Raw genomic sequence first — 13,959 nt, 5'->3', positions numbered from 1 at the left:
AAGGTTAAGGTTGTTTTCATGCCTGATAATACAATATCCATTCTGCAGCCCACAGATCAAGAGTAATTTAGACTTGCAAGTCTTACTATTTAAGAAATACGTTTTGGGCGCCTGGGTGGCTCAGTCAGTTAAGCATCTGCCTTCGACTCAAGTCAAGATTCCAGGGTCCTGAGATCGAGTCCCACATTGAGCTTCCTGTTCAGCGGGGAGTCTGCTTCTCCCTCTACCCCTCCCCCTGCTTATGATCTCTCTCTAATAAATAAATAAAATCTTTAAAAAAATACATTTTATAAGGCTGTAGCTGCTACAGGTAGTGATTCCTCTGATGGATCTGGACAAGGTAAGCTGAAAACCATCTAGAAAGAATTCACCATTCTAGATGCCATTAAGAACATTCACAATTCATGGGAACAGGTCAAAACATCATCAGCAACAGAAGTTTGGAAGAAGTTGACTTCAACCCTCATGGATGGCTTCCAGGGGTTTAAGACTTCAGTAGAGGAAGTAACTGCAGATGTGACAGAAACAGCAAGAGAACTAAAAATTAGAAGTGGAGCCTGAAGATGTGACTGAATTGTTGCAATCTCATGATAAAACTTAAACAGATGAGGAGTTGCTTCTTACGGATGAGCAAAGAAAGATTCGAGATGGCATCTACTCCTGGTGAAGATGCTGTGAAGAGTGTTGAAATGACACCAAAAGATTTAGATTACAGAAATTTAGTTTACAAAACAGCAGCAGGGTTTGAAAGGACTGACTCCAATTTTGTAAAAAGTTCTACTGTGGGTAAAATGCTACGGAAAAATCGTTCATGAAAGGAAGAGTCAACGGATATGACAAACTTCACTGCTGTCTTATTTTTTTTTTTTTAAGTAAATTCAACCCCAATGTGAGGCAAAAACTCACAACCCTGAGATCAGAAATCACACGCTCCACGGACTGAGCCAGACAGACACCCCTTTTGTTGTCTTATTTTAAGAAATTGCCACAACCACCCCAACCTTCAGCAACCACCACCCTGACCAGTCAGCAGCTATCAACCATCAAAGCATCACCAGCAAAAAGATAAATCGCTGAAAAGATCAGATGATGGTATTTAATTAAGGTATATGCATTGTTTAAGGCATAATGCTACTGCATGCTTAATAAACTACAATACAGTGTAAACAACTTTATATGCACTGGGAAACCAAAAAAATTGTGACTCATTTCACTGTGGTGGTCTGGAACTCAACCCGTAATATCTCCAAAGTATGCCTGTACGAGGTATCCATCTGCAGATAATATAAGAAATTATGCATCATCCACAGGTTTAGATTATATATACATTCTATAATTCTGATAGACCTAGGATACAGAACATTGAGAGTGCTTTCAAACTGTACGTCACAACCCAGTAGGAAGTGGCAGTATCAATTCAGTGGTGTACAGCCCATTTTTTAATTATACAGAATTAGAAAATATCAATGCATGAAGGCTAAATAATGCTTCTTGAAAATCTGCTTCAGGAGTACTTGCATAGAACTTCTTGCTAGGTCAAACACAGAATTTCTTTCTGTTTGTCCATTAAAAACATTTGAAAGCACTTGAAAGACACTATTCATCTCTTTATACATGAGAAGCTTGAGGAACCCATGATGTGATCTACCTCACTTAAGGCTCAGTTATTTTTTCTAGCAGGATCGTTAAAAGAATTATTGCCCTGTAAATTGTGGTAGTAGTACCAGGAATAAAAATTTAAGGAATTTTTAACTTTAAAAAAATTAGATGAACAACATAAAAGCAACCACCCAGCAGAGTGCCTGACCTATAGTAAGCACTCCATAAATGCCAGTTTTTGCACGCACAGTATATTATAGTGATTAAGAGCATAGGAAATAAGGTCAGACTGCCAGAAAAGATCACTTACTAGCTATGACTTCAGACAACTTACTTCTGTTCCCTCCTCTTTAAAATGGAGATGATAATCTCAAAGGGCTATGTAATAAATAAGATAATCCCTCTAAAGAAATCAGCACAGTGCTGAGCACATTAGTATTCATTAAATGCTACCATTCATTAATACCCAAGGACACACAGCCTTAAGGGACAGTGATATTGATTCTATGATATTCTCTCCCTCACTTCAGATCCCCCAATCCTTCAGTCTCCTTAAAAAAAAAAAAAAAACCATCTGAAGTTTTTCCCTCAACATATACACCTGGTACAAATCATAGCTTGTGTTCTTTGTCCCTGACCATACACTGATATTGAAAGAAGTACTATCTAGGGGCGCCAGGGTGGCTCAGTCGGTTAGGCATCTGCCTTCAGTTCAGGTCCAGGGTCCTGGGATCACGCCTGGTATTAGGCTCCCTGCTCAGCAGAGAGCCTGCTTCTCCCTCTCCCTCTGCTGCTCCCCCTGCTTGTGCACGCGCGTGTGCTCTCTCTCTCAAATAAATAAAATCTTTAAAAAAAAAAAAAAAAGTGTGACGCCTGGGTGGCTCAGTCCATTAAGCAGCTGCCTCCGGCTCAGGTCATGATCCCAGGGTCGTGGTATTGAGTCCCACATGAGGCTCCTTGATCAGAGGGGAGCCTGCTTCTCCCTCTGCCTGCCACTCCCCTCTGCTTACACGCACGCTCGCTGACAAATAAATAAAATCTTAAAAAAAAAAGAAGTTTAAACAGTTTGGTCCTTGCTGTGTTTTCTCTAAGTGAATCACAATAGCTCAAGACTATTCCTTATCAGTTGCCTATGATGGCAACCTGCAAAGTATGCCTAACACACTTTGCTTCCCTTTATTGCCTAACTCTGAGCAACTCTTCTCAAGAAAGTGGTTGATGATACTATAAGTCACAGGTATCCCATGCTGAGCCCACGGAGGGACAAGATGAAACCCAATCTGAGTATAAAATATAAAACTATGCTTTAAATTCCTTAAGAAATGAACAATGGATCTTGAATGATAGATCTTAGGTCACTCTGGGACATGTCAGACATACATAAAAAAATAAATGTACGGGTACCTGGGTGGCTCACTCAGTTGAGTGTCCAACTCTTTATTTCAGTTCAGGTCATGATCTCATGGGTCGTGGGATTGAGCCCAGCATTGGACTCCGCACTCAGCTGGGAGTCTGCTTGAGATTCTCTCCCTCTGCCCCCACCATCCCCCTCAAATAAATATATCAAAATCTTTAAAAATAAATAAATGTAAAAGTCTCTCAATCTGGAAAGATACAAAGTACTGGCTCCTTTAGGATAGGTATGGCTAAACTCCCACATGAAAATACAGTAAAGGTCAGAATGGAAGAAAGAGTAGACATCTAGAAATTAGGTAGGACCGTATGGTAAGAATAATAAACATCTAATTAAAAGTCAATAAACAACAAAGTGTCCAAGTCACAGCTTGTTTCTCTTTATTTTCCTGGTCACCTGGTTAGAACTTGACTGGAATTCAGATTTCAGAATTCAGACAGATTTCCATCCCTTAATATGCAAGGGAATTTGCCTTTTAGTCTACAAGCTGCAAATGGAAAAAAAATCATTACATTTAGAATAAGAGAATTTTAAAACAATGAAAGATGGCAGGGAGAATGACAACACTTAGAACAATGGAACAGTCAAAATTATCTACGACTGTCAAAACAGTCAGAGGAGCTACATTTGAATCCAGTGAAGAGGGCGTGTCTATATTAAGGAACCAAAGCAACCGTTAACAGTTTGGGGAATTACAATAGTACTGGGCATCATTCTTCTGTTACTAATGCAATAGCAAAACAAGAGCAAAAAAGGAAATGAATGAAACAAGGACAACATGGAAGGAGAAAAAAAAAAAACAAATGTGCCCCCCCCTTTTCTTTTAGAGAGGGAGAAGGGGAGAGGGCAGGGTGAGTGGGAGAGGGAGAGTAAATCTCAAGCAGGCTCCACATGGAGGCTGTGCTCTGTGCGGAGACCAACATGGGGCTCCACCTCACAATCCTGGGATCATGACCTGAGCCAAAATCAATCAAGAGTTGGATGCTTAGACTGAGCCACCCAGGCACCCCAATGTTCTCTTTAAATAGGATTAACATTTCAGAAAAACATGTTGGATGAGAAGCACTGATCATAAAGAAAATTCTGAGAGGGAATGTAAAGAACAGAAGGACATCAAGATTACCTAGTAAAACTAAGATACTATAGAGAAACCTTGATAGAAAGAAACATCAGGGAGGGCACACAAAGAGCACCTGTAAAGAGAGAAACAGAGTTCCAAAGGGGACTGATTTTGAGGGAGGGGCAAAAGGAGACAGACCTAAGACTTGAGAGTAGGAAAGGCACTGAAAGTAAATTTGCTGGTTATATATGGATAAACAAAACTTACAAAAGAGTATAAAATGAACCTATGGATTTTTAAAATCCTAGAAAAATATACACCAAACTTCTTCACTCAAAATTCTAGGTGCTGAATCTTTCTGGAGAAAGTCCTAAAATCAATGCTCAGCAATCTCTAATTCCCTATGACATTCTTCTACAGTAGCAAGACCAAATCATCTGCATACTCAAGCCCTCAACTCTTAACACATGACCTTATTCCTCCTTATGAATATACTGAAGCCATGAGTTCCAGTCCAAATTCATTCAACTAATTGCTGACAAAACCCCACTGATTCTACTTATGTGTTTTTATTTATTTATTATTTATGGATTATTACCCACAACTGACTCCCTTTTCTACTTTAAGCCTTATCTCCTCTAGAAAATAAGGATAGTCTAAACATTTTCTCGGTCTCCATTCTCTTCTAATTTCAATTTATCTTACTCAACCCTCCAAGATAAAATTGACCTCTAAACTTTATTACTCTCTGCTTTACTTCATTCCTCAGCCAAATATCAAAACAATCCATAACATGATCCAAACCAACCTTTCCCATTCAACTTCTAAAACGGATTATTTCTCCCACGCAAGTCAAATTCCTTAACACTTTCACAAACATACCACGCACACCTTCCCTTCACTCCTTCCCCCTTAGAGCTACTATCTGGGCACTTTCTCCCTGCTTGCCTTTCAATATTTCATCTATCAAAATCATCCTAGAGGGCAATCTGCAGTACACCTAAGTGTTTTAAAACATGCAATGCAATAAGCAAGGCAATTCCACTTTATATGATTTTTTGGGATGCCTGGGTGGCTTAGTCAGTTAAGTGCCCTCAGCTCAGATCATGATCCCAGGGTCCTGGGATCGAGTCCCACATTGGGCTCCCTGCTCACTGGAGATCCTGCTTCTCCCTCTGTCTGCCACTCCCCCTGCTTGTGCTCTTTCTCTGACAAAATCTTCAAAAAAATAAACATGATTTTTTCTTGAGTCTTCCCATGTATTCTCAAATTTTTACCACATGCCTAAAACTCCTATTGAGTTTTAAAGTATTAGCCAGGCAATTCTACAATCCAAGGTCATTCTACACCATTGTATTCATGTATGTATCCATTTCTTAGAGAAAAATTATAGTATTTGGAGTGCACAAGAGATAATAGTTTAGCATTACCAAAGCAAAAAATAAGCAATGACAAAAAAATGAAATTACAGATCAAGTCATAGAAAGAAGCCTTATATGGGGCACCTGTGTGGCTCAGTCAGTTAAGCATCTGCCTTTAGGTCATGATCCTAGGGTCCTGGGATCAAGCCCCACCCTCTGGCTCCCTGCTCAGCAGAGAGTCTGTTTCTCCCTTTCCCTCTGCCCCTCCCCCAGCTCATGCTCACAGGCACGCTCAAATAGTCTTCAAAAAAAAAAAAAAAAAAAAGGGAAGCCTTATATGGCACACTGGTGAAGTTATGTGGTCTTGGCATTATTCCGCAGATGATGAAAAACCACTCAAGAGTTTGAAACAAAAGGAAGATATGTTCTTATTTTCATTTTAGTTTACACAGAGTAGTTTGAAGAACAGACAAGGTGGTGGGGGATGCAAGAATGAAAACAGGGAAGACAAGTGACCTATTGCAATAGTCTTGGAAAGAGATAAGGAGGGCATAAAATTAGGGCATTGATATTACACAAAAATACATAGGCAAGAAAATGGACAGAACTGGTGTTTGACTAGATTTGAAGGGAAAGTCAGTAGCTTTTGCATTAGGCAATAGGCCATTAACTAAAAATAAAAAAAAAAAAAGCAGTTTGAAGGAAAAAGGTAAACATTCATCTTGAAATACAATTCACCATCCTACATACCTACATATGCAAAGACATCCCACTGCCCAAAATAAAAACCTACATTTTAGCCTACAACTGAAGGCATCCATGGACAGTCCGAGGCTTAATTCCAACATTATCTCCCTCCACTTCCCTAAATGAAGCTTATGTTCTAGTCAAAGTAACTTGTATCCATTAACATTCTCACCTCTGTGCCTTAGCTTATACCACTTTCCTGCCAGAAATGCCCCTTCCTTGCCTCAATCTCATTTCCCTGCTCTACTCTTCTGACCCATTCTTACACAAAACACCAATTCTCACTAAGTTTAACTTGATACCCATATCTCACATAAAATTGTACTGATTTCATAAAAATGTTTACCATGAATGTATCTCCATTTTGGAATCTGACTTAAACAGTAAGTAAATAGTAACTCCTCTAACAGGCAAAATCAAGGAAGAAGGGATTCAAAAAGGAAATGAAATGTCGTTAGATGCCGAAACTTTATTTGTCCAATAGTTTTTTGGCCCTCCTCACTCTAAAAGACTTTCATTTCTAGATACCTTCAATGTGCCTAATTCTAGTAGCTATTCTTATTTCTACTTTATTGTTTAACTTATACATACCAGACAAAATCCTATCTAAAACTTATTCTGAGGGAGAATCTAGAGGAACCCAGGAGAAAAGTTTCATTATTTGGAGATTTATGACATTTTAGCTGTTCAACGAACACCTTTTAATTTTTTTTAAGTAACCTTTTGAGCCCAATGTGGGGCTCAAACTCATGAACCCAAGATCAAGAGTCGAATGTTCTTCCAACTGAGTCAGCTAGGCGCCCCAAGGACACTCTTATGTTTTATTCTCCACTACATTCTGAAGAGTTGAAATTGCCAGAAAATCTCTAGCACAGTGAAGCACCACCATAATGATCACCTCAATGTAATTCTCAGGCAAATATTATACAAAATGACTGGCAAAATGTAAAAACTGGGATTCTTGCCATCAGAGAGTTACTATTTAGTCATGTAAAACAGAAGACTCTTAAAGCATAAGACAATATAAGCAATATTTAAGCAATGAAAGACAAGAGAATAACATGGCTGAACATTATAACTATGTTTTTTTAATTTTTATTTTTTTAAATTTTTTTATTTTTAAATTTTTAAATTTTAAATTTAAATTTTAAAAATTATAATTTAACTATGTTAAATTATAACACTATAACTAACATTATAAATGACTGAAGAGATAATAAATGATATAGCAACTCAAAGGAAAAGATCTTTTTTCAAGTAAGGAATGGAGAAAATGGAAGGGAAAAAAAGGTTCCAAAAAAGGTTTCACAGACCTTGAGTGACACAGAACCTTTTGATCAAAGAGAGGCAAGTCTGGTGAAGTTCTCAATATTTGTTGTATACTACCCTGCACTGTTAAATATTTCATGTTTACAAAACATTTAGGTTTACAAACATAAAAAGGATGCTTAATGCAGAGTAAAGACAAGACTAATACAAGTTACTTGTCAACCTGCTTAAAAAGAAAAGAGAAAGTACCTACATGGAAGAAGTATGCAAAAAAAGTTCTTACCTTGAATATACCAACCCAATCTTTCGGATGTGGATGTATATATGCAGTTAAGGTGTAATGACATTCCAGGTGTGCATTAGGAAGATAACTCTTGGCCACATTTTGAAAGATGACATGGGCAAAGTTGGAAGTCTGCAAGGGGACTTCTTGAAAGGATGTCATTGTGAATCTGAAACAAGCAAATCATAGAAGTTGAATGATACCAACTAACAAAAAACTTATACCTCAGAAAATACGTAACAATGAATGCAAATTACATGAGCATTTGTATGCCATAATTATTGAGAAGATACATACTTGACATTCCTCCTTAAAAACGTGGTTAAATATAAAAATCCACACAAACTGGGAAATAACAATTTCCAAAATGGCTCAGAAAGTCACATGGGGATTAAAAAATTTAAAAACCAAGATTCTCTCTCCCCTCTGCCCCTCCCCCACCACGCTCACATCTGCACACTCTAAATAATAAAATCTTAAAAAAAAAATCTGCAAGACACAATTGTTTTCCATATTTTGTGCTCTACTTTTGAGAAAAAGGATACAACTGAGGATTTACTCAAAAAAACTATACAGTTTCACACAAATTCAGTACAATTACTGATTACGGATTCTACACTACACATAAAAAACTATGACAATGTCCCTATGGTACCTGCTTCTAAGTCATCATGAAAATCTCTGTGATGGGAAAACCCGGGCAAGATTTTTGCTAACCAAATTAATCTAATTTACTTCACAGATCAATAAAGTCTCTACAGGGCAAGCACAGCAGTTAGTCTCTGCTCATGTTTTAACTATTAAAGAAGTCTTTATTGCTAAGAAGATCTAAGACAACATGCTTTCACAGTGTTTCTTTTGCTGACCTGTTCGAAATACTAAGGTAAATTTTTAGTTTCAAAATAATAAACACTTCAGAAAATATCCACTTTTCTTCTTGCATCTTCTCTACTTCTGTTAAAGTACTGCTTTACTGAAATAATATACTGGACCTCTCATAAAGAGACCATCAATGGTGAACCTGGAAGCCACTGTGGTAGAATACCAGCCTGGTTGTCCGTTAGCCGCTCCCAAACCTGAGCTTTGCTAGGATTCCAAGGAGAGTGCATTCAGTAGCAATCCTCCTACACCCCTGCACTAACAAAATGGCTTAACTACCAGCAGCCCTATTTCACAGAAGGATTTAACTATCACTACATTTAACTATGCCAAAGCCTTCAATAAAATGAAAAGGTAACATTTACTTACGAACACTGAGACTCTTCCTAAAATAAATGAAGAGTTTTATTACTTTCTTTGAATTATCTGAGCTACTTTGGGCTCATGGGAATGTCATGAACTAATAAAGTCACTAATGATAATCTCTTTTCAAGTCAATGACTTCATAAAGAAGGAAAAAATAACCGATTCCAGTTTTGAAAAACCATTCACTAATGGTTATACCAGTTAAGAGAAACAATAGTTAAATCAATGAAACCAACATCTAAGCAGATCCAACTACCAAAACTGAGGAAAGTGAATTAGTAATATTTTTCTCCAAAGAAAATGATTTAGGTTTCTCTGAGGAAAACATTTGGTAAGGAGAAACTAAGGCTTAGAATGAGCTGCCAATGTTTTTAATTAAAAGTAATTTAAAAATGAAACTTTTTCTTAAAACTTGACATGTTTCCTAAAGTAAACTAAATCAACAAAGCTGTAATTATGTTTCATGTCAGTGCAGTTTAAACTTTTGTTTAACCTCAACTACACAATGTTTTAAAAATCCATAATTCGGGTGCCTGGGTGGCTCAGTCGGTTAAGCATCTGCCTTCAGCTCAGGTCATGATCCCAGGTCCTGGGATCGAGTCCCACGTTGGGCTCCCAAGTCAAGAGGGAGTCTGCTTCTCCCTCTGCCTCCCGCTCTACTTGTGCTCTGTCAAATAAAATCTTCTTAAAAAAAAATAAAATAAAAATCCATAATCTAACCTTACACTTTCAGTTGACTGAAAAGTTAAAGTAGAAAAATAGCAGGAAGGTATACATCTATGTATTTATGTATGAGGGATATGTGTGAAGACTTTTAACCTAATTGTTTACCCGTACATATAAACGCATTTTCATTTTAAATAAACATATTAACATGAAATTTCATTTTTAAACCTTCCCCCCAAAATTCAAGTTTTTAATAGAACATCCTAACATCAGACTTTAAATATACTCAAGGTTACAAATCTTAAGCACAACATAATTTGTGATCATCCTACTAACCTTTATTAATCTCTCTCCAACACTTGAAACTTTTTAAAAATTTCAGTGAAATTTATTTTTTTTTTAAAGATTTTATTTATTTGAGAGAGAGAGAATGAGAGATAGCACGAGAGGGAAGAGGGTCAGAGGGAGAAGCAGACTCCCCGCCGAGCAGGGAGCCCAATGTGGGACTCGATCCCGGGACTCCAGGATCATGACCTGAGCCGAAGGCAGTTGCTCAACCGACTGAGCCACCCAGGCGCCCTCAGTGAAATTTAACTACAGAAATGTTTTACAAGTCATTCCACTCTCATTACTAGTTTTTTAAACTTTTTTAAAAATTAAATTCCAATATAGCTTCTAGTTATAAGAAGTTAACAAGGGTAAATGTAATCTCAATGTAATTACCACATGAATCAACCCATTTTAAATAGTAAAACAAAATTTTCCATATAATTCCTGTTTCACTACTCAGATAAAAGGAATGAAAAAGGGCAACATAAAAATGCTGAAATTCACTGAGAATGTCAATTTATCAAGATGATTCAGACATTTATACAATATCGCATGTGCACACACACACACATACAGGACACACACATACAGGACACACACAGTCCAGTGGGGAAGTAATGTGCAAAGTCACTGCATCACCTTGTGGTAATGCCTGGGAAGTGTAGCTTCACTAACATCCTAAGAACCAACTGCACCTCAGCTGGAGAGGAAACACAGCCCCCCTACACAAAAAGGGAAGTGGAATCAGCTGTACTATACCAAATTTTGCTTCCCATTCTCTAACGCACATCTCCAGAAACATGGGTACATTAAGATGCAAGCCAAGGCTAAGCAAAAATTTTCCACTCAAGAATTAAAGAACCAAACACATTTCAGCTGAGAAACAAAGTCTGAAATGCATATACATGATGCCTCCAGTGGCTTCTTCCATGTATCCTACTGTAGTTCCACAAAGGTCCAACATGTCTAGAGTTCCTTTGCATGTGCTACGCTGTAAACTTTATACTATAAAATCTTTGGTCTAAAATCCAATTTTGTTATTTGGGGGGTTCATCAATATCTAAAGAAAAGATAATAATGTGCAGTGGGCACTTAAGTAGCTAAAATAAATAGGGGGGTGCGGAAGGTGGAAGCACTTTGTTATCTTTATTTCTTCCTCCTGGAACTTTCTCAAGCCCAAAACAAATATGGCTTTTGTGGTAATATCCTTCCAGTGGCTTCTGATACTCATTTTATTGGACCAGCCCAAAAACGTAAGACTTAGTCAACTAAACTAGAAAATATACATACTAATTTTGTTCTGTGTCATGTGACTGTGGTGGCTGTATTTTTTTTTTTTTTCCCAAAGTCCTTATGAAGTTAAAGATGCTAAACTAATGGTAAGGGAAATATCCTGATGTCCAGGATTTGCTTTAAAAACTCCCGGGGGAAAAAATGTACTGGGGGAGGTAATAAAACAAGTTTAGTAAAATGGTAGTTCCTTTTACTATTTGTTCTCCTTTTGTGTATGTTTATAAGTAAAGATTAGTAATAAAAACTCCACGTATGACCTACCGCAATAGGAACACATGTAATGTAGGGGATGGCAAACTTAGCAAAAAGTTCTTAAAATCTTCAGTTAAAAGTACATGAACATTTAAAATTATCTCTAAACTTCAGTCTCATAGGGCACACAAAGAGCTGAAGGAAAAACTGACATTCTAATAGTTTAATTATTCATACTTTAACTCAAAGACTATCAACTGGTTTATAGGGCAGAAAAATGTTATCTGCAATCTTTCTGGAAGGCAGAAGCAAAGCCAATAATCCGTTAATTAGCACTCTTAAAAACATCCCTGATATCTAGAATTCTTCACAACTGAGTGCCACTACACTCTACCCAGATGTTACTAATACCACTTTTATTTACTCTGTAGATTGTTTTAAAAGGTGCTTTCTAAAAAGCTGTAACTTGGCCCATGTAATGAGGGAATTTTTATCTTTTTTAAGGATTTATTTGGGCCAAAATACACTTTAAAAAGCCAGAAGAGGATACACCCAATATTTTACTTACGGTAATATCAAAATTCCAAAAGAATAAAATCCAATAAATTTCGCATATGTATTCCCCAAAATACTCCCCCAAAGAAGTACATGAACATCGTTAGGATGTTTCATAGTTAACATTAAATGGCTGCAGCCATAACCATAAACAGAGGTATGCAACAATGTGATGACGAGAAAACTACAATAGGATGTCCTCTGAAGCTACAAAAAAATAAAGTAAAAAATAAAAAAAAAGGACCTAATAAGTCATTTCTAACGTAATCAGGTAATTCTTCAAGAAATCGAGCCCACTCTAGATAAGAACAAAACAAAGGCTTGGCCTCAGCCTTCTCTATACATGAATTGTACTGTGACGGCAATCAGACCCCTTTTATATTAACATGTTATTCAAAAATCTCTTTAAATGCTTTGGAACTGAGCACGAAAACTATAGTTAGTGCTCAGTCCGCGCTCAGTCGGTAGAAATTTTACAATGACTGTAAAGCAGAGTTGAAAAGTTAAAACTTTCCCATCTAAATCCTTGTCATAACAGCAATTCGTCACTAAACTGTGATGCCTAAAACGTAATATATGTAGAAAGTCAAATGCCACCGTGTTTTCACACGAAACTATTATAGAAATGGTAATATAGGTGTATCAACAGTCACACACAACCCCACCCCCACACATGTCAAACCAAAGATTGCCCCAGACGATGAGCGCTGGTCCGGACTAGCCCACAACTTGCAGACCTGCCGGGTGCTGGGTGGGGGAAAGAGAGAGTTGTGAAATCAAGAAAAGTTGCCTAAGCAAAGGAAGACGTGACTCTCCTAAGAGATCCCTCCGAACACTAAACGTAGGGGCTATCTACAAACACACCAAGAAAAGCGTTTGCTAGACCTGTAGCCCAGGTGAAGTACGCGATCCGACAACCCTCAGCTAACTCCGCCCCCGGCCCCCAGACGTAGGCGGCGCAGTGAATCTCCGCCTCTTTCTCCACAGGCGACACAAACCAAAACACCTTAGTTTCACCCCACCCGGGCAAACCCGAGCCTCAGACTCGACCTGTTTTCCGAAGCTGACCCACGCCAGGAGCACACATACTGCCCTCAAAACACACCCTAAAATTGGGCATCGAGCAAGACAGGTTCTTCTTCAGGGGTCCCCCGCGTCACTCGCCCCCGCCAGAGTGCCCACGTCCCACACGGCTCCCCGAAACAGCGAAGGCCTATCCCGGGGCCTCCCCGCCCTGTGGGGCGGCCACCCGTCGTTTTTCCCAGCCCCACCGCTAACCGAAGTTGCCCCCACCCCCGTCACAATCGTAGTCCAGGAGGAAAAGTTTGTCCTCGGGAAGGAAAGAAAGCATCGTCATTTGGCTGCATCGTCACCAGATCATTCCTGAGACTGGCCAGGCCCCTAGATTCTTAAGAGCTGAGGAGCTAATCACGAACCCCCAAAGAGCTCCAGCTGCGGACCGCCCCGCAAAAGGTGCTGGAGCCGGCCGGGGAAGACGCTTACCCAGCGAGGGACTCCGGGACAGAGGGAACGTTAGAGAGGTTTCCGAGCTTGTGCCGCCATCAGCCGCCGAACCTCTTCCGCCACCACAACCACCCTCCCGGCCAGCTCCACCTCCCCTCAGGGCCAAAAAGCCGGCGTTTGCGTCACTTCCGGCTGCGGACCCGCCCCTTCCGCCGCCGCTGCTGCAGCCCCCGCGCGGAGTGGGCCCTGCCCATCGGCTGAAACGCAGCGTCCGCCCCTGTGGCTTTTCCAAAACCTGCACCGCCTGCAGAGCCAAACATGTCCAGGCCGGCCTTTTACCTCCGGTTTGGCCTCGCGGTAATTAGTCACAGACCTGGCCAAGCAGGGTCCCTTTGGATTTGCATTTTGCATTTTTTAATTTTCACTTTAACCGGAAAGTTAGGTAACTTAAAGTTAGGTTGGAAGGGTCGTCCAAAGGTAT

General features: G+C 39.2%; 1 protein-coding gene across 2 annotated transcripts in view; it reads right to left on the bottom strand.

Moving 5' to 3' along the window:
- TAX1BP1 (Tax1 binding protein 1) overlaps nt 1-13,650 on the bottom strand; it is an 84,133-nt gene extending 70,483 nt beyond the window's left edge. For both annotated transcript variants that reach the window (XM_025873069.2, XM_025873071.2), the window contains exons 1-2: nt 13,518-13,650; nt 7,734-7,902 (exon numbers count right to left, since the gene is read on the bottom strand). In XM_025873069.2, the coding sequence (XP_025728854.1) occupies nt 7,734-7,895 (162 nt within the window). In that variant the 5' untranslated portion in view covers nt 7,896-7,902; nt 13,518-13,650. The remainder of the gene's footprint in view (nt 1-7,733; nt 7,903-13,517) is intronic.
- Between the last annotated feature and the right edge of the window lie 309 nt (nt 13,651-13,959).

This window comes from Callorhinus ursinus, unplaced genomic scaffold (genome assembly GCF_003265705.2).
Source record: "Callorhinus ursinus isolate GAN/ISIS: 27379988/994484 unplaced genomic scaffold, GSC_fseal_2.0 scaffold12, whole genome shotgun sequence".
Classification (NCBI taxonomy): domain Eukaryota; kingdom Metazoa; phylum Chordata; class Mammalia; order Carnivora; family Otariidae; genus Callorhinus; species Callorhinus ursinus.
Note: the sequence above shows the minus strand (reverse complement) of the source record. Positions and strands in the feature narration are given on the sequence as shown.